Source organism: Protopterus annectens, chromosome 3.part0 (genome assembly GCF_019279795.1).
Source record: "Protopterus annectens isolate FY-2018-M chromosome 3.part0, PAN1.0, whole genome shotgun sequence".
Lineage (NCBI taxonomy): Eukaryota > Metazoa > Chordata > Ceratodontiformes > Protopteridae > Protopterus > Protopterus annectens.
Window position 1 is genome coordinate 1,874,775,347 of NC_056731.1, and position 20,157 is coordinate 1,874,795,503.

The 20,157-nt window shown below is 41.3% G+C and overlaps 1 protein-coding gene across 6 annotated transcripts in view; it reads left to right on the forward strand.

Annotated features, from left to right (window-relative positions):
• The window catches only part of SGCE (sarcoglycan epsilon), a 555,267-nt gene that overhangs the window by 118,242 nt on the left and 416,868 nt on the right, over positions 1–20,157 (forward strand). For 3 of the 6 annotated variants that reach the window (XM_044065943.1, XM_044065944.1, XM_044065945.1), the window contains exons 2-3: positions 16,629–16,736; positions 19,155–19,277. The exons of 1 other annotated variant lie outside the window; for it this stretch is intronic. In XM_044065943.1, the coding sequence (XP_043921878.1) occupies positions 16,629–16,736; positions 19,155–19,277 (231 nt within the window). The remainder of the gene's footprint in view (positions 1–16,628; positions 16,737–19,154; positions 19,278–20,157) is intronic. 2 more of the 6 variants (XM_044065947.1, XM_044065946.1) reach the window with 2 other exon arrangements.

The window sequence follows — 20,157 nt, forward strand, 5'->3', positions numbered from 1 at the left end:
GGTAGGGCATAATATTAAAAAAAAAAAAAAAAGCCTTGGTGAACTTCAGCATAATAATCAATTTTGTCTCTCACCCCCTTGGGCACAAATGGGTTGAAAACAGCTGTCACCTGGCAGGGAACAGGTGGGCCATATTTGTAGATGCTGGTGGTTAGCAGACAACAGAGATAAAAAAAGTTAAGACTTGCCAATGAAATGTAAAAATAACTGCTAAACGTATAGTAATATTTAAATGCATTTCTTAGAAGGCAATATTTTGTTCTTTTTTGCCTGCTTGTGTTAGGCTGACATCAACTGCTAAAGCTTACAGATTTTATAAAGCTAGGCTCTTTATTAGCAGTGTAACACTCAACTATGCAGAATTTTGCAGAATTTTCAGATTTTTGCGTCATATTTTTGGTCACTTCCTCATAAAATTTGCAGTTTTCTGACAACTCAGTGAGGATTAAAATCACTAAATGGCGGACGAAATGTTAGTTTCATGCTTTGTATCCGTCAGAAAATGCAGGCCAGTGCAAAACCTGTTAGTCTAGCAATTTTCTAAGACGTTAAGGGCAATGCTAAGTTGTGCCCCTGATTTTAGGCCTTTGTCACTCATTACTTTTGACTTTGTCTGGAATTCTTGAGCAAAGAGGTTGACAGGTATGCTTGGCAGCAAGTAAATATACTTGCTAATTACTTGTAATTCAGGTCAGCTGTCATGTTCTTTTTTGCTGGAAAGAAAGTTGAGAAATCACACCACATTCACCACTGCTGATGCCCACATAAACATTATGGAACTATAAGGCAATTTTTGTAACAGTAAAAGCAGAATTCACGTTTTTGATGGTGGATTTGTATTGGGTAATAAGCATGTATTTATTTTTGTGAGTTTGCCAGGGTAGAGTGTCGATCAGTACAGTGACCCTCTGTGGGCTCAGCAAATGACTGGATGTAGGATGACAACTTTTTTGGCAGTGTGGTTTAAGAACAAGATGACTGTAAGAAAGACATAAGGAAAAAGCCACCTGCTGTATTCAGCAGTTACCTCATGGGCTTCTTTTGTGATGGATATAGGTTTATAGGTACTTACTAGGCCATTAGTCTGCGAGGATCTGTAGGTTCATAGGTACTTACTAGGCTATTGATCATTGAGGAGCTAAAGGTTCATAGGTACTTACTAGGATACTGATCTGCGACGATCTGTAGGTTCATAGGTACTTACTAGGCTATTGATCTGCGAGGAGCAATAGGTTCATAGGTACTTACTAGGGTACTGATCTGCGAGGAGCTATAGGTTCATAGGTACTTACTAGGTTATTGATCTGAGAGGAGCTATAGATTCATAGGTACTTACTAGACTATTGATCTGCGAGGAGCTATAGGTTCATGGGTACTTACTAGACTATTGATCTGCGAGGAGCTATAGGTTCATAGGTACTTACTAGGCTATTGAGCTGCAAGGAGCTATAGGTTCATACATACTTACTAGGCTATTAGTCTGTGAGGATTTATAAGTTCATATGTACTTACTAGGCTGTTGATCTGAGAGGAGCTAAAGGTTCATAGGTACTTACTAGACTATTGATCTGCAAGGAGCTATAGGTTCATAGGTACTTACTAGACTATTGAGCTGCGAGGAGCTATAGGTTCATAGGTACTTACTAGGCTCTTGATCTGAGAGGAGCTATAGGTTCATAGGTACTTAACAGGCTATTGATCTGTGAGGATCTTAAGAAGCCTAGCCTTACATTCCCATGGTAGTGCGTTGGACCTTATATTCTGTGTATGAATAACCCACAGTTGGTCAGAATAAGGATATTTTGGGACATTTACTTGTCCCTTTTTTGAGGGACATGGATGCTAAACCTTGGATGAATTTACAAATTATGTTTATAAGGTAAGAGAAGTAATTTTCTTTATGAGGCATGGAAAACAGTTCCACAAAAGCTGTATACTGTAAGATTACATACCTATCCTTTAACATGCTCTGTTTATGTTGCAAAAGACATTGAGATACCTTGATTGCTGTCTTTGGACTTGTAAATGTGTAACAGGTTTGACAGAATAGTGTCTCTTAAGGTACTATACATGAGACAAAGGGTGCTTCTTAGATGGTTTGCATAGTTTATTGATTTAGGCCCTTAATTTCTTTAGTGAGAAAGCGCTGTGGTCATTCCATTTGTGAAAAATGTTTGCACAGGTTCATACCAAAATGGCATTTCATTCAATGATCGACCTAATGCCAGCCAGGTAGTCGAATGATTACATCCCTGGACCTTGAAGCTGTACCTGTAAACTTTGTGATTTAAAAGGATTTCCCTTACAACAGTGGATATGTAGTTATTAATCTATAGTCCCTTGTCAGCACAGGTACTCAGATCCCTGACTATGGGGTCAACTTTCAGGAGTGTGTTGTCAGTGTGGTTGTGCTAAGGGAATTCATGTTTGCTGAAGGATACTAACCTTATTGCATCCAGAACAATCAGTTTGATGATTTAGGAATACCAAAACCTTTAACTGCATATTAAAAATATGTGACCTTGCTTCACAGAAAAAATCAAACACCTCATTCAGATGTGCACCCTTCGTCAGTTATACAGGTAGGTATGTTAATATTGGTGCAATCAGGCATTTTAATGTTACGTTGCTTGAGATGAGCCCAATACATCTGTACATATTTATTTATTTTAATATTTATTTTTTTTATTTTCTTTTGTTTACTGGGATAGTCCAGCTGGGTCACATGACCCATTTTCAGTGGAGGCCCAAGGAGAAAAGCTCCAGCAGTTAAAAAAAAACAATTAATCACAAGATACATTAGTAAATTAAATGTATATACATAACGTAGGTTAACAACTTGTACATAATTCAAAAATTCAATTTGTAACAAAGATACAGTATGTACAGATTTTTTACAGCTTTCTTGACATACATACTTGCATTTTGCATTTTTCTTGTTGGGATAATCACAACCAGGTCTTAGAGAAATATATCATGAAAGTAATATTTAGTTCGGTGACAGGACTATGCTGAATTTCGTGGTAGCGAAGTGGAGTAAAGCACAAAACCTAGTTAGTGCTAGAGGTGAGAACAGTGCAAAAAATGTTTAACTATCAGATATTAACATTTTAGTGTTATGATCGATATGGCAACTACATGATATTGTGACCGTATTTAGTACTGTGTTTGTGCTAACTACCAGAAAATCATGTGTTACTAGAGAAATTAGAAGTGATTTTATTGACAGACGGGCTTTGCTGACTGTTCTCTACTAATGCGTATAAACTCAGTGGTTGAGTAGGTGGATGCATTGAGTTTTATGCAGCAATATACTTGGGCCTGTAATAGCCAAGTGAAAAGAAAAGGAATGGTTGGACTTTGCATGAACTGACTTTAAAACAAATTTCTGAGATCCACTATTGAGACTGTAACACTAGTTAGTGTTTCATTTATTTGCACAGATCATGAGAGTAATATAAGAGGACTATGATTAGGTTTTTGACCGTAATTTGCTTATTATGTGTTTGAGACAAATGACAAGAAATTCACTTTGAGAGTGAAGCTCAAGAGGTGAATCTTGGCATCCATGTCAAGAACACATAATATTAAGTTATGATCAGAGATGCAGTCATACTTCATTGCAGTGCACCAAGAGGTGAATCTTGGCATCCATGTCAAGAACACATAATATTAAGTTATGATCAGAGATGTAGTCATACTTCATTGCAGTGCACCAAGAGGTGAATCTTGGCATCATGTCAAGAACACATAATATTGTTATGATCAGAGATGCAGTCATACTTCATTGCAGTGCACCAAGAGGTGAATCTTGGCATCCATGTCAAGAACACATAATGTTGTTATGATCAGAGATGCAGTCATACTTCATTGCAGTGCACCAAGAGGTGAATCTTGGCATCCATGTCAAGAACACATAATATTGTTATGATCAGAGATGCAGTCATACTTCATTGCAGTGCACCAAGAGGTGAATCTTGGCATCCATGTCAAGAACACATAATATTAAGTTATGATCAGAGATGCAGTCATACTTCATTGCAGTGCACCAAGAGGTGAATCTTGGCATCATGTCAAGAACACATAATATTGTTATGATCAGAGATGTAGTCATACTTCATTGCAGTGCACCAAGAGGTGAATCTTGGCATCCGTGTCAAGAACACATAATGTTGTTATGATCAGAGATGTAGTCATACTTCATTGCAGTGCACCAAGAGGTGAATCTTGGCATCATGTCAAGAACACATAATATTGTTATGATCAGAGATGTAGTCATACTTCATTGCAGTGCACCAAGAGGTGAATCTTGGCATCATGTCAAGAACACATAATATTGTTATGATCAGAGATGCAGTCATATTTCATTGCAGTGCACCAAGAGGTGAATCTTGGCATCATGTCAAGAACACATAATATTGTTATGATCAGAGATGCAGTCATACTTCATTGCAGTGCACCAAGAGGTGAATCTTGGCATCCATGTCAAGAACACATAATATTGTTATGATCAGAGATGCAGTCATACTTCATTGCAGTGCACCAAGAGGTGAATCTTGGCATCCATGTCAAGAACACATAATATTAAGTTATGATCAGAGATGCAGTCATACTTCATTGCAGTGCACCAAGAGGTGAATCTTGGCATCATGTCAAGAACACATAATATTAAGTTATGATCAGAGATGCAGTCATACTTCATTGCAGTGCACCAAGAGGTGAATCTTGGCATCATGTCAAGAACACATAATGTTAAGTTATGATCAGAGATGCAGTCATACTTCATTGCAGTGCACCAAGAGGTGAATCTTGGCATCCATGTCAAGAGCACATAATATTAAGTTATGATCAGAGATGCAGTCATACTTCATTGCAGTGCACGGAGAGGTGAATCTTGGCATCATGTCAAGAACACATAATATTAAGTTATAATCAGAGATGCAGTCATACTTCATTGCAGTGCACTAAGAGGTGAATCTTGGCATCCATGTCAAGAACACATAATATTGTTATGATCAGAGATGCAGTCATACTTCATTGCAGTGCACCAAGAGGTGAATCTTGGCATCATATCAAGAACACATAATATTAAGTTATGATCAGAGATGCAGTCATATTTCATTGCAGTGCACTAAGAGGTGAATCTTGGCATCCATGTCAAGAACACATAATATTGATATGATCAGAGATGCAGTCATACTTCATTGCAGTGCACCAAGAGGTGAATCTTGGCATCTATGTCAAGAACACATAATATTGTTATGATCAGAGATGCAGTCATACTTCATTGCAGTGCACCAAGAGGTGAATCTTGGCATCCATGTCAAGAACACATAATATTAAGTTATGATCAGAGATGCAGTCATACTTCATTGCAGTGCACCAAGAGGTGAATCTTGGCATCCATGTCAAGAACACATAATATTAAGTTATGATCAGAGATGCAGTCATACTTCATTGCAGTGCACCAAGAGGTGAATCTTGGCATCCATGTCAAGAACACATAATATTAAGTTATGATCAGAGATGCAGTCATATTTCATTGCAGTGCACTAAGAGGTGAATCTTGGCATCCATGTCAAGAACACATAATATTGATATGATCAGAGATGCAGTCATACTTCATTGCAGTGCACCAAGAGGTGAATCTTGGCATCCATGTCAAGAACACATAATATTGTTATGATCAGAGATGCAGTCATACTTCATTGCAGTGCACCAAGAGGTGAATCTTGGCATCCATGTCAAGAACACATAATATTGTTATGATCAGAGATGCAGTCATACTTCATTGCAGTGCACTAAGAGGTGAATCTTGGCATCCATGTCAAGAACACATAATATTGATATGATCAGAGATGCAGTCATACTTCATTGCAGTGCACCAAGAGGTGAATCTTGGCATCATGTCAAGAACACATAATATTGTTATGATCAGAGATGCAGTCATATTTCATTGCAGTGCACCAAGAGGTGAATCTTGGCATCCATGTCAAGAACACATAATATTAAGATGTTCTTCGTCTCACATTGCTGCAGTCATAACCTGTGGGTAGTCCGCTGTCCTCGGTCGGCCCGAATACCAAAGTGTTAGGCTGGCGTCGGTCATAGTCGCTCAGATCTGACGTCAGTACGCAGTGGTACTAAAGCGCATGACCAACGCCATATCCTCAGTCTTTCTTGCCGCATGGTCCGAAGCAGAAGCAGCGTTTGCAAGTGCCGTTCGGCGTCCTGAAATTTTCGTATTCTGAGTTTCAGACCGAAGACCAAGTTGGGCTAAGTACCCCGTTGGGGAATATTTTTGTCTTTTCTTGCCTCAGTTAAATCCGGATGTCAGAAAGTTAATAATTGTATTTCTTGTGGGAAACAGATACCTCATAGGGACTACCACTCTCTCTGTATTCCTTGCTTGGGGCCTGAGCACGACGTAGTCGGGTGTCGCTTTGCTAGATTTAATAAGCGCACCATTAAACGAGGTTAGATTGTGCTAGACTTGTTTTGGTAAGCGGTGCAACTACACCATGCCGTCGGATCCTCCGCCGCCCGCTACCAATAAGTGGCGAAAAGAGAAATCGTCAAAGCCTAAGTTGGATGAGTCACCCCTTGCGGACGGTTCTTTAAACTATGGTGGAATCTGTGGATCCAGCCGAGGTTTCAGCTGAGTCTCAGGGGGAGCCTTTAATATTACAGGAATTGGCCTCTCAGGAGTCAGGTCAGGCCGAGGGGGCCTCTCAAGTTTCTGTAGTTCCTTCTTTACATAAGGTTGTTAGGCCTTCTACTTCTGTCACTAAAGCACCTTCTAAAGCTAGGCCTGGTCTCTCTGGCACAGGCGTCAGCCCTAGTTCTGCAGGCTCTGTTCCTAAAAAACATATGCTGAAAATGGCAGAGGATTTGATTACTTTAATCAGAGGTTCTATGCCCCCTCCAGATAAGAGGCCTAGGGTAGAGACAGAGGTGGAGGGTTTGGAGCATTCCTCAGATTACTCTGAGTCTTCAGCTGAGGACATTCAGGATTTTCCTCCTGTCCTTCTGCTTCTCCTCCAGAGGATTTTTCTTTTTCTGAAACCCTGCATTCAATGAGGGAGCATTTTAAGTGGGAAGGTCAGGATTTCTCCGATTCTCGTAAGAGGCTTAGGGAATTTTTGTTTTTACCACAGCATAGGCCCTTGGCCATTCCCCCTGTTTTGGATGTTGTTCAGGATGTTTTTTCTGAGGCTTCCCTTAATCCTGATTCTTTACCTCCGGCCCCTGTCAAGCCAGACAGGTATTACAGAGTTCCAGAGGCTCATAAATATTTATATAAGAGTCCTAGAGCTGACCCAGAAACTATTAGCCAGGGACCTAAGGGTGTCAGGGCTTCTGTAGTAAAGAATCCAGTTCCTCTGAATAAAGATTCTAGAGCTTTGGATAGGTGGGGTAAAAAAGTGTATACCTCCTCCACAATAGCTATGAGGGCTTTGAATTGCCAGTTTAATATGCTGAAGTACCAGAATTTTCTGTTAAGTCAGTTGAAATCTAAGGTAGATGCTTTAGCTGAGGGGATAGAGTGTAAGGAATTGCAGGATTTAGTTCATGCCTCTGATCAGGGTTGGTAAGCATTCCTTGCAGTGTGGCTTTGATGCTCTTCAGGCTTCTTCCAGGGTGGCTGCCACTGGTTCAGTTATTCGTAGGCATGCCTGGCTTAAGGATCAGAATTTGTCAGAGCATGTTAAAGCTCGAATTTTTGATGCTCCCCTCCAATCTGAAGTTCTTTTTGGTTCTCCTGTGGAGTCAGTTTTGAAGAAAATGGAAGACAAAGCTAAGTCCATGCAGACAGTTAAGGAATTTTTACAAGTGCAGCCCCCTAAGTTTAGCAGAAATTGGCTTGCAAAAGGATGGGCATATCCTTCTTCTGATTACCAGTCTAAGGGCAGATCTAGACGTGGTAGGGGCAGAGCTCATGCTCAGGGTTCTTTCAGACCTAGGACGTGGAGTTCTCCTGCACAATCTTCTGGTGAGGGCAGGGGTCAGCCTTTTCGTAAGCAGACCCAATGACCTGTATCTCCAGCTGCCAGATTCCTCCTGTCTGGCAGCTCCTCTAGGAGGAAAGTTGGCACTGTTCAAGCAAAATTGGCTTTTGGTCACCCAGGACAAATGGATGTTGGACATTATAGATCGAGGCTACAAGTTTTATTTTCACACCTTGCCTCCTTTCAAAGGCATGCTGGATGTACCTCCTCAGCAAAGGCTGGAGGCTCACAAACAGATTTCTTTATTTTTAAAAATGGGGGCTATTCAGGGGGTACCTCCGTCAGAAGTAGGCCTAGGATTTTATTCTCGCCTGTTCCTTGTGCCAAAGAAGGGGAACACTTGGAGGCCAATTCTGGATTTGTCTATTCTCAACACATACCTAGACATCCCAAAATTCAAGATGTTAACTTTACAGCAACTTCTGCCTCTGCTAGGCAAAGATCACTGGATGGTAACTCTGGATCTCAAAGAGGCTTATCTTCACATTCCTATCAGGCCCAGTTGCAGGAGGTTCCTGCGTTTTCGTGCTGGTATTTTTCATTATCAGTTCTCTTTATTGCCCTTTGGCTTATCTACTGTGCCCAGGGTGTTCACAAAGGTCCTGGCTCCTGTGATAGCCTTCTTAAGACTAAGAGGAATACAAATTTATCCTTATCTGGACGATTGCCTGATTCTTGCTCAAGACAAAGTCACGTTACTTCAGCATCTACAGTATGTAATGGCAGTGTTAAGGTGCCTAGGGTGTTCTGTGAACGAAACAAAGTCCAGTCTAGTACCCTCTCAGGACATGTGCTTTCTGGGTGTGAGACTGAATACAGCCTCTCAGATGGCTTTTCTGACCCCGGACAAACAAAGAAATCTTCCCTATACTTTCAGCAATTATCCCTACTGTCCAGGCTGACTGCAAGGACAGTCCTTCAAGCCTTGGGGTTCATGGCATCTTGTATTCTGGTACTTCCCAATGCCAAACTACATATGAGGAAGCTACAATGGTATCTCAAAAGTGTATGGACTCAACACTGCCACGATTTGGACACTGTCATTCAGATAATACCTTGCATCCAAAGGGAATTTTGTGGTGGGCTCAGGAATGTCACCTAAACAAGGGACTCTCTGTGACCCGACCAGAGGCGAGTCAGATCCTAACGACAGATGCCTCGGACATGGCTTGGGGAGCACATTTCAATGGGAGATGGGTTCAAGACACGTGGCCTCCCAGACTACAGCATTTGCATATCAACATGAAGGAGATGTTAGCAGTCCAATTTGCTCTGATGGCTTTCAAGGATCTACTTCAACCGACAAGTGTTGATTCAAACAGACAACACAACAGTCATGTGGTACATCAACAAGCAGGGGAACCCATTCACCCTCTTTGCAGACAAGCTATGATTTTGTGGGAGACTGCTCTGAGTTTGCACCTCACTCTTCAAGCAAGGTTTCTGCCAGGAGCACAGAACTCCTTAGCAGATGTTTTGAGCAGGCAACTGGTGGACCCCCACGAGTGGAAATTGGATCCTCATGTATTTCAACAGTTGACAGTGGCTTGGCGAACTCCAGACATAGATCTGTTCGCGTCCCCACAAAATTTCCAACTGCCAAAATATTGCATAAAGATGTTTCACCCAGAAGCTTGGAAAGTGGATGCTCTATCTTTCAGTTGGAACAACCTTCACGTCTATGCCTTTCCTCCTCTGCCTCTTCTTCCCAAGGTGCTCTTGAAGGTCAGACAGGACAAGCCTTGCATGATCCTTATAGCTCCAGATTGGCCACGTCAGCACTGGTACCCTTTGCTGAGGAGTTTAGTTCGGGAGCCTCCTTGGCCTTTGCCATCAATTCCACACCTTTTGTCTCAGGCAAGCAATCATTTCCTCAATGTCAGGATACAGTCCCTGCATCTGACAGCCTGGCATATTCTGTTTTAGACCCTGGAGGGTCGCAGCTTCCTCAGCAAGTTTTAAATGTCATTTTGGAAGCCAGGCCTAGTACAAGAAAAGTTTATGCTGATAAATGGAGGAGATTTTTTCTTTGGAGCACAGCTAAGAGCTTTGATGTTTCACGGCCTAATTTGAGTGTTACTCTACAGTACCTTACAGAATTATTAGACAAGGGTTTGTCTTTCTCCTCCGTGAAAGTTCATGCTGCAGCCATTTCTGCTCACTATGACTGTGACCCACCATTATTTTCTCACCCTTTGTTTAAGCAATTTCTTAGAGGGGCAAAGAACATAAGACCCCCACGTAGAGCTCCTACTCCTTCCTGGGATCTCAATTTTGTGTTGGAAAAGCTGACTTTACCTCCTTTTGAACCTGCAGCTGCATCTGAGTTGAAGTTTTTGTCTTGGAAGACTGCTTTTTTGTTGGCCATTACGTCTGCTAGGAGGGTATCTGAATTACAGGCTCTAATGGCAGTTGAACCCTTCCTAATATTTCATAAGGATAGGGTATCCTTGCATTACTAACCCTACTTTTATGCCTAAAGTTGTTTCTGATGTGGCCTTGAACCAATCTATTCATTTGGCTACTTTTTATGCTGATCCCCAAAATAAAGGGAAAAATTTTGCACTCTTTGGATATTCACAGGCAGTTACGTTATTATTTGAGCAGAACTAAAGGGTTCAGGCAGTCTCAACAGTTATTCATTTCTTTTGCCTTGGGTTCTCAAGGAAAACCTGTTTCCAAGCAAACTATTTCTAAGTGGATTAGCCATTGTATTGCTTTTTTTTATTCTCATCATGGAAAGGAGGTGCCGGCTGGGATTAGACCTCATTCCACTAGGGCTACTGCCACTTCTACTGCTTTTTTAAGGGGAGTAGCTACTAAGGATATTTTGGAGGCAGCTACTTGGAGTTCAGTGCACACTTTTACTAAACATTACCATCTCCCTCTTTATTCCAAATCTAGGGCTGGGTTTGCCACTGCAGTTTTACAGGGCATGTTAGCAGCTCCTAGTGCTTTTTGATTTGGCCAACCTCCCTTACCTTTGCTTTGGGATTCTACCCACAAGTTATGACTGCAGCAATGTGAGATGAAGAACATAGTACAGTTTTGTACCTACCATAAATGTAGATGTTCGAGGATCCACATTGCTGCAGTCCAATTTACCCTCCCTCCTTCCCCTCTGTAGTTTAGGGTTGCTGTGTTGCTTTTGGGGTGATTATTTTTTCTGTAATTTGTGGTTGGGTATTTTCTATGTTTGGCTATGGCCTTTCCTTTTTTAGGCCTTCTGACATCTGGGGCAAGAAAGACTGAGGATATGGCGTCGGTCATGCGCTTTAGTACCACTGCGTACTGACGTCAGATCTGAGCGACTATGACCGACGCCAGCCTATCACTTTGGTATTCGGGCCGACCGAGGACAGCGGACTGCCCACAGGTTATGACTGCAGCAATGTGGATCCTCGAACATCTACATTTATGGTAGGTACAAAACTGTACTTTATGATCAGAGATGCAGTCATACTTCATTGCACTGCACTAAGAGGTGAATCTTGGCATCCATGTCAAGAACACATAATATTGATATGATCAGAGATGCAGTCATACTTCATTGCAGTGCACCAAGAGGTGAATCTTGGCATCCATGTCAAGAACACATAATATTGATATGATCAGAGATGCAGTCATACTTCATTGCACTGCACCAAGAGGTGAATCTTGGCATCCATGTCAAGAACACATAATATTGTTATGATCAGAGATGCAGTCATACTTCATTGCAGTGCACCAAGAGGTGAATCTTGGCATCCATGTCAAGAACACATAATATTGTTATGATCAGAGATGCAGTCATACTTCATTGCAGTGCACCAAGAGGTGAATCTTGGCATCCATGTCAAGAACACATAATATTGTTATGATCAGAGATGCAGTCATACTTCATTGCAGTGCACCAAGAGGTGAATCTTGGCATCCATGTCAAGAACACATAATATTAAGTTATGATCAGAGATGCAGTCATACTTCATTGCAGTGCACGGAGAGGTGAATCTTGGCATCATGTCAAGAACACATAATATTAAGTTATAATCAGAGATGCAGTCATACTTCATTGCAGTGCACGGAGAGTTGTCTGCTCAATGTACTACTAGTTGTAGAAAATAAAATGAAAACAAAAATAAATGCACACAATGTTGTACTGGTGTGAAAACTGGTAAAGAAGTTGGGAATTACTTTACTTCTTTACGTATTCCCTGTGTAAGGAAAACAGATGGTTCCCAAGTACACTTTAGTGGCTGTTATGTTGTAGACAGCAGGCAAAAACAGAGCTGAAATGAACTCATTTCATGTTCTGCTGCTGTTACATACTGGCCGACACTGTGTCCTCTTAGTGGCTAGCACCAGATGCGAGTTTAACAGCATGTAGGGAGTGCTTAATAATTGTTAAGCACCCTTCTAAGCATTGTTAATATCGGGAGTATTGTTGAACCAGCGTGATATTTGAGCGTAATCATAGTACGTCATTCACTACATAACTCTTATGTACACTGTTATCTACCTCTGCAGTAAGGTGCCATACTGTGGACATCTGAGACATAGGTTCATAGGTGTGTACTAGACTAATGGCCCTGGAGCCTTTACAAGCCTAGCCCATAGGATTACCCTGGCATGGTGCCACCCAACATTAGTTTTCAGTGTCTCTGTCGAGTAGAGCCACTGGAGTGATCCCCGGGATGAATTTTCAATTTCCCATCCACTCATCAAGATCTCTCTTGAAGAGGGCCAGTGAGGTGCTCTGTTTAGCATGTATGGGAAGTATGTTCCATAGCATGGGCAGTCTCTGGGTTATGAACCTGTCCCTCCAGCACATTCTGTTGATTGTGGTAGTGAGGTTGAGGTGTCTGGAGTTTGTGGTGTGGAGGGATTGGGATTTATTTAGATGTAGCATTTCTAACAGAGGTGGGTCAGACATGGCATTGTAAGTCAAGCAGAGATTGCCTCCAAGTAGGCAATATGAGACAGAGAATAGTTGGAGTTTTTTAAGTCTGTCCATATAGGACAAGTGTTTAAGGCCTAGGATCCTCTTTGTGAGATACTTTTGCGGCCTCTCCAGTTGTTACAGATGTCTAGTGAGGTGCTTGACAAATGGGGCATTGTACTCGATGATTGGCCTAATGAGAGAAGAGTAGAGGGAGACAATGACCTCTTTCTTCCTGGATGCAAAACCCATAGTAATGAGATGTGCCACATAAAAGGACTTTCTAACAACAGTGGCAGTGTGGTGGTCAAAAGAGAGCCTGTGTTTCCAGATCTCTTATAATGCCTTCTGTGTTCATTGGACTACCATCGATGTGGTAGTTCATGGGAACTGGGTTTTTCCCAAAGGAGATGACACATTTTTTGGCACTGAGCTTAAGGCCATGGTTCTGACACCAGTCATTGGTCTCTGTGAGGTCTTTCTGTAGGATGTCAACATCACTTGGGGTGTTAATAATGGCTCCCAACTTGCAGTCGTCTGTGCACTGTGTCAGCCAGAGTCTCATTGTGTTGGCTTGGACTTCTGAGAAGTAGATACCAAACAGGAGAGGACCAAGGACCAATCCGTGTGGGACTCCACTCGTGACTGGTTGGCAGTCTGACTTTGGAGTCAGCTACTTTCACACTGCGGGTTCTCTCTGTTAGCTACTTTGCAACCCACCTACTGATATAGGGGCTGATGCCTAACTTAGTGAGTTTTTTTGTGATTCCTGAGTGGGGAATGGTATCAAAGGCCTTGACCAGATCAAGGTAGGCTGTATGAACCACCTTGCCTTCATCCACATCTCTGGTGACTGACTGAAAGAAGTCAACCAAGTTGAGCAAGCATAATCTTCCCTTCACAAAACCAAACTGTGTTGGATCCAGAGTTTGGAGATTCCCTATATCCTTGTTTATTAGGTCCATGATGATGCGTTCCATAGCTTTGCATATTAGACTTGTCAGGCTAATGGGGCGATAGTTCCCAGGGTCTGTAGTCACTCCTTCTTTGTGGAGAGGGATGACTATAGCAGTGCGCCATTCAGTAGGGACAAAGCCTGAGGTGAGGCTGTGATTAAACAGGGCACACAAGTGAGGTGCCAGTTCACTCTGTAGTTCATGTAGAGCACAGCCAGGGATATTGTCATGTCCCATAGAAGCTGTATTCTTGGCCTTGGACAGTGCTGCAGTAATACTGGGTGCCTGGCAATCTACTGGTACTGTGATTGGTCCTTTGGAGGAGGGGTAAAGTTGGCACTGAATCTGTCGGCCAGTATATTGGCAATATCTGTTGGCTTGGTATAGGAGATTCCATTGTGCATTAGCTCAGAGCAAATGTAGGTATTGTCGTGGAGGTTCTTTACATAACTATAGAAGGCCTTGTGGTTGTCTTTACTATTTGCTGCAATTCTGTTTTCATAGCTAGCTTTAGAAGATTTGATGAGGTATCTCAACTTTTTGTTGAGGTTGATAAGGGAGTTTTTCCTGTCTTGGGACTTTACTTTATTCTGCATCAGTTTCCTCCTTCTGTTGTAGAGTTTGTTTATGTAAAGGGACCACCAGATTGGCTTCCTTTTTTTTGGAGGAGAGTGTCTTGGTTCTTTTGGGTATGGCGAGATCCATGCATTTGTGTACGTGTTCGTACAGTGCATTGGTGTATGATCCAGCAGTCATGCAACTATTCTCCATTTGCATGGGTGCCGTGAAGTTAGCCACCTCTGTTCTTAGGAGCCCAAAGTTAGCTTTGGAGAAGTTTTTCATGGTGGTTACCTTTGTGGTGGGGGGGGGTGGATTTCCAAGGTGATTAGTTTGTGGTCAGATCTAACCAGGGAGGAGTTGACTATTGGTGTAGAGCACCAGTCACCCATGTTAGTAATGACCAGGTCAAGGATGTTGCTACCTCTAGTGGGGGTAAGAACAAGCTGGCCCGGGCATTGGAATTAATGAATTCCAAGAAACGTTGGGCAAGTGTATTGGTACATGAGTAGTTTTCCCAGTTAATGGAGGGGTAGTTGAAGTCACCCAGTATGAGTGTGTTAGGTTGAATCCTAATATTCTCCAGGGTGCTTTGGAATGTGGAGTGAGTGTCTTGGGACATGGTTGGGGACCTGTAACAAGCTACGACCTGAATCACAGTCTTACCCAATATTAGCTGCACCTGAAGTATCTCTGATCTGTTATGTTGGGCTACCAGTCTGGAGGTGTGCATATCCTTTATGAATATGGAAACGCCACCACCTTTAGAGCTTCAGTCCAAGTTCTGGGGCTGAAAGGTGTGGAATGAGTTATAGCCTGGTAATGCAGGGGTACTTTCTGCTGCCTTGAACCAGGTCTCTGTTACAGCACAAATGTCAATGTTCTCCATTTTAAGGAGTGCTTCGAGCAAGTGCATTTTGAGATTTAGACTTCTAGCGTTGAACAGCATGACCCTCAGATTGCATTTGTTTGTAGCTGTTACGGTCGTAATTTGCTCTTTAGAACACCACCTAAAAAAGGCACTATAGGGGTGGCAAGAGCCCTGGCCAGTGTCTGGAAGCCCAGGGGTGACAGATGCAGGCCATCGCTGGCAAAGCATCAAGTTCTGTCAGTCATGTCATCCCAGGCAGACAGATACTGGATCCCTTTAGAATGACACTAGAAACTTAGCCAGTTGAAATCAATCATTTTCTGCTTGTACTGTGGTATCATTCTGGGTGATGGTAGGATGCTGCTCAGGGCTAGGGTCGTACCCGCCTGGGCTACATAATCCGAGAGCTTCTCCATGTCTTTTTTCATGTAGTCCAAGGAGGTACGTCTCAGGTCATTCACACCCACATGTACAATGACAGAGTCATATTTGTACCTATTTTTGAGGGACCTGAGTGCATGCGTTATATGGTGGATCCTGGCACCTGACAGGCAACTGTTATTTTCTCCTTATTCTACCCAGTGAGTGGGACATCAGTGTGCTTCACTATTGAGTCATCTATGACTAGTGTGCTGGGCATGCTGCTTTGCCTTAGGGGCTTTGGTTGCGTGGCACAGTTTTGGAGAGTTATGGGTCTTGTGATTAGTGTTGTGTTGTGGTGGTCAAGTGCATTTCTGCCTTGGAGGTCTCTGCTGTTTGGGTAGATTTTTATTGAGAGGCTCCACAAAGGTGGGTGTGTGGTTTGTGTTTTTATGTGAAGGCAGTGCTGGTGTGTGTTCTGGAGGGCCATGTGTTCCATGTGGTGTGGTGCAAGTGTTGACTGCTTATGTACACTGTTATCTACCTCTGCAGTAAGGTACCATACTGTGGATGTCTGAGTGCATGTCAGGGAACTGGCATCTGACAATGGGGTTCTGCAATCATTTTTGTAGAATTTCATTGATATTTCAAGTCTTTGAGCTTCTGCCAGATTTAATGCTTATATCTTGATCTGTTAACATCAGATGTTAGTAAATGTCCAGCGGTTTCAGTGTTTTAAAGGAGGCAGTACTTTTACATCTGCATATTTTCTGTTCATAAGATGTGTATTTCTCTTGTATATAAGTAATATTTCATGGGGGGGGGGTGAACGTGATGCTACAACAAACAGAAAGTAATGTTAGGTGATATAGGTGATGTGTTTCCATCATATTCCATTATGTTTTTACAGACATGATTTTAATTTTTATTTTCTTGCATTCTTTCATTCCAAAAAGCATGTTTGTTGAGCTATGCTGATGGCAAAAATGAAACCGTATACTGGAAGAATAAACAGGTCAACCATCATATTGTTAGCAGGAAAAAGGCATCTGGGAACACCAATGGTGAGTTAGGTGGCACTATTAAGCCTCTTAGAAGAGGTTGTTTAAGTGCTGCTTTCTAACATTACCTACCTGTGTCCATTTCAGTCACCTATTATCCTAGCAGTTAGGGGTTAGCACCATAAGGTAAGTGGCTTCTAAATTCCCAGGCTTATGGGGTTCTAATTTATCCACTCCTGTTTCTATCGTAGGTCCTTAACTTTCCGCCTGCTTGTCTTCCAGCAGTGTGTGGCTTCTACTACCAAAATTTCTGTTCTTGTGATTTTATAACACTGACAGCTGCTACTTATGCATGACCCCTGCTCTGATGCTTTCATATTGGTAACCTTAACAGTCAAGAAATGATTACATCATCCATACATTTTGGTTTCTAAGGAATGTTGTTAAAATGCAAGTGTAGGCAGGAGTCAGTACATAACAGTGTTGTATGAAAAGGCTTGTACCTACAATTTTTTTTGGTAATAACAAACTTCTGTAATACCCTTTGACGCAAATGTCATTTTACTAACTATCAACTTCTGGGACACCGGTATAAATGGTTTTTGAGACCTATTGTGTAATGATTCCATAAAGTGCATTGCTGAGCCTTTATAGTCCACATTGCACCAAAGTTTTGCGTCATCCTGAAAATACTGATAAGGCAGTATACTTTAACTGCAGACTACAACCATTCCAAATAGGATTACTTGTCCATAGCATTAAGTATAAAACAAGGTTTCAAACATGATTTCACTGTCATTATAAATTTTTAATGCGACTGTTCACAGCCATGGCAGCTGCTGCAGAAGTTGCTGTATGTTTTACTTGTAATAGTTTTTATAATTGCAGAGCATTCACAGGTGAATACTATACAATCAGTCTGCAGACTATTACAAGCCTAGCTAATACCCAGAAAGTGACCCATATTCAGAATCAAAACCCATAGCTTATGTCTGTGAGGTAAAAACCTTAACAATTATTGCAACCCTACCCCCCCAGAAAGAAGGCAAGTTTACTTAGATTGCAACTCTGATTGCTGGATTGAAGAGTTCAGAGGGCTAACCATTGCACAATGGAATCACTTGCCTTTGGCAACACTAGCCGTGGCTGCTACAACTCATAGAACTGCTCTAAGAGTATCTGAAGCTGTATTCATGAGTACCCTCCTTTACAGGAAAACATACAGGTGTATAAGTACCATTATTTCACATGATGTGTGAAAGTAACACCTTAATTAACAGTAATCTTGTCTTGGTTGTGATTATCACACACTTGTTACTCTTTTACTGTGTTATGTTAGCACATGGTGCATTCTCAAAATAATTATTAGCTCCATATAATTATGTGTTTATTTAGTTTAAAATGCAGATACTAGGAAAAGAAAACTCGGGTAGGGTTTAGCCAGCTCTGTGGCACAGTGTGATGAAACTGTGACTGCTCCCCAGCCAGTTTGAATTCAAATAGAAGTAACAGAAGTTGTGAGACTTCGATTAGCCAGATAGGATTGGATGAGCAGCCAGTGACAATTTCAAAAATTGGAAACTAGTGACAGGTAATTTTCCAGGGAATCTACAGCACTGTAGCCATGAATACAGGTAGATAAGGATGATGATTTTCAACCAGGCCAGGTATTACAAGTGGACGCACACCTGCTAGTTACTAGACTGAAAGGGGAGCTGGGTCATTAAGAGTCTAAAATAACTGTAGCTGGCGGCTCATTGACTGTTGACTATCACCACCTCATGCTGGTGACTAATAAGGAACAGGCTGCAAAAAAGACAACTGTGCCCTGATAAGGAGGCTCCTCTCCCAAACAATAAACTGGAGCGTTAAAGGTTAGCCAGAACAGGAAGGAAAAAAGGGAAGAAACTGGAACCTGAAAGGGTCTGGGTGGTCAACTGTAGGGTCTTCATGTGTGACATAGAGGAATGTTTTATGTAGTCTTTGAACCGTGTTAATAGGTTAATAGTAACAACTGTAATGATAATAACATGCTGGTCACAGGTGCAAATATGAACCAGAGATATGTTGCAGTGCATTTCATAATAAGAGTCTAAAAGATACTTAAATACAAAAAAAGAAATGCTGTGACTGTAACTGGAAGTCAATAGGGAGATAAAGGCAAAGTTTTTGTGTGGATTAACTGTAAAGTAGGTTGCTTCAGGAATGTCGTATTCTAATAGGTGAAAACCTTGACTAATAAGGTAAAAGTTCTACTACAGGTTTCAAGCTAATGAAGCCTAAGACACGTGTATTTCTAGTAAAAGCATCAATGCAAAAAAACGGTTTGCTGCAAAACTTCAGTTTGTATCTTGCATGTTTTGTTGGTTTCCTTTTCAGGTATGTGCAGTGAATGGCACCACATGGATACTATAGCATGTTTTTGGTGGCTGTTTTCTCACACCTTGCTGTTCTGTCGATCTCTTTCTCTTTGCCTTTCAGTTTTCACTATAATCTCAAAGGTGCATGCTGATCGGAATGTGTATCCATCTGCAGGGGTCCTATTTGTTCATGTGTTGGAGAGAGAGTATTTTAAAGGGGAGTTTCCTCCCTATCCAAAGCCTGGTATGGATAGTTTGTTTTTAATAATGTCAAAGATGTTTGTGCAACTCTTACAAGGTCATTCTATTCAGCTCAACCTGTAGAACAACTCTGAGAATGCAGGCTTGAAATATAAAGTTTTTTTTTGAAGTCCAGAGTATCTAAATTTGAATGCAGTTTATGTTATGAAATAATTGGAAATCATACTTGTTTATATTTGCCCAAAGGTACGCTGCTCACTGCCTCATCCAGAGAAGACTTGTGAACAAAACAGAATGGAAAAAACTGAAGAAACAAGCATTTTATTATTGTGCAACCGACTCTGGGACTATTCGTGTTGAATGTTAAAGCAGCATATCCATAATGATAGAGACTGTGTGTTTTCTACTTTTCACAGAGACCTAACTAACTACTTAGTGTTACAAATAAGCTGGAGTTATTCAATTTTACCTATGATTTGGACTGCTTAATATTTTTGATGTTCACTTGAATATTAGACAAAGAAAGCAGAGCTTTTTCTTTTAGGTTGAGCATATAGGGGGACCTTGAAATTTGTAAAATACATTAAGCAACTTGTACTGTAGCACAGCAAAGTTGTGATTTTTTTTATAGAACAAATTTGTTTCATTGTTTTATTTTTCCATCAGATTTATAAAATGCACACAAAAAATCAAAGAGGGAAAACCTAAACCATTCAGTAATTGTTTGATAATATGGCATATTGTATCAGAATGTGAACATTATTTATTTGTCCAGCAAATAATATTTTGAGGATCAGATATCATCTGCCTAGGGAGACATTATACACAGAGGCCATAAAAGTATGTTACTTTTTTCGGATAAATGTTAGCTTTAAATAAAGTTTGCTTACATCTCTCACTTATGATGTTCTTTTTCTCGTCTT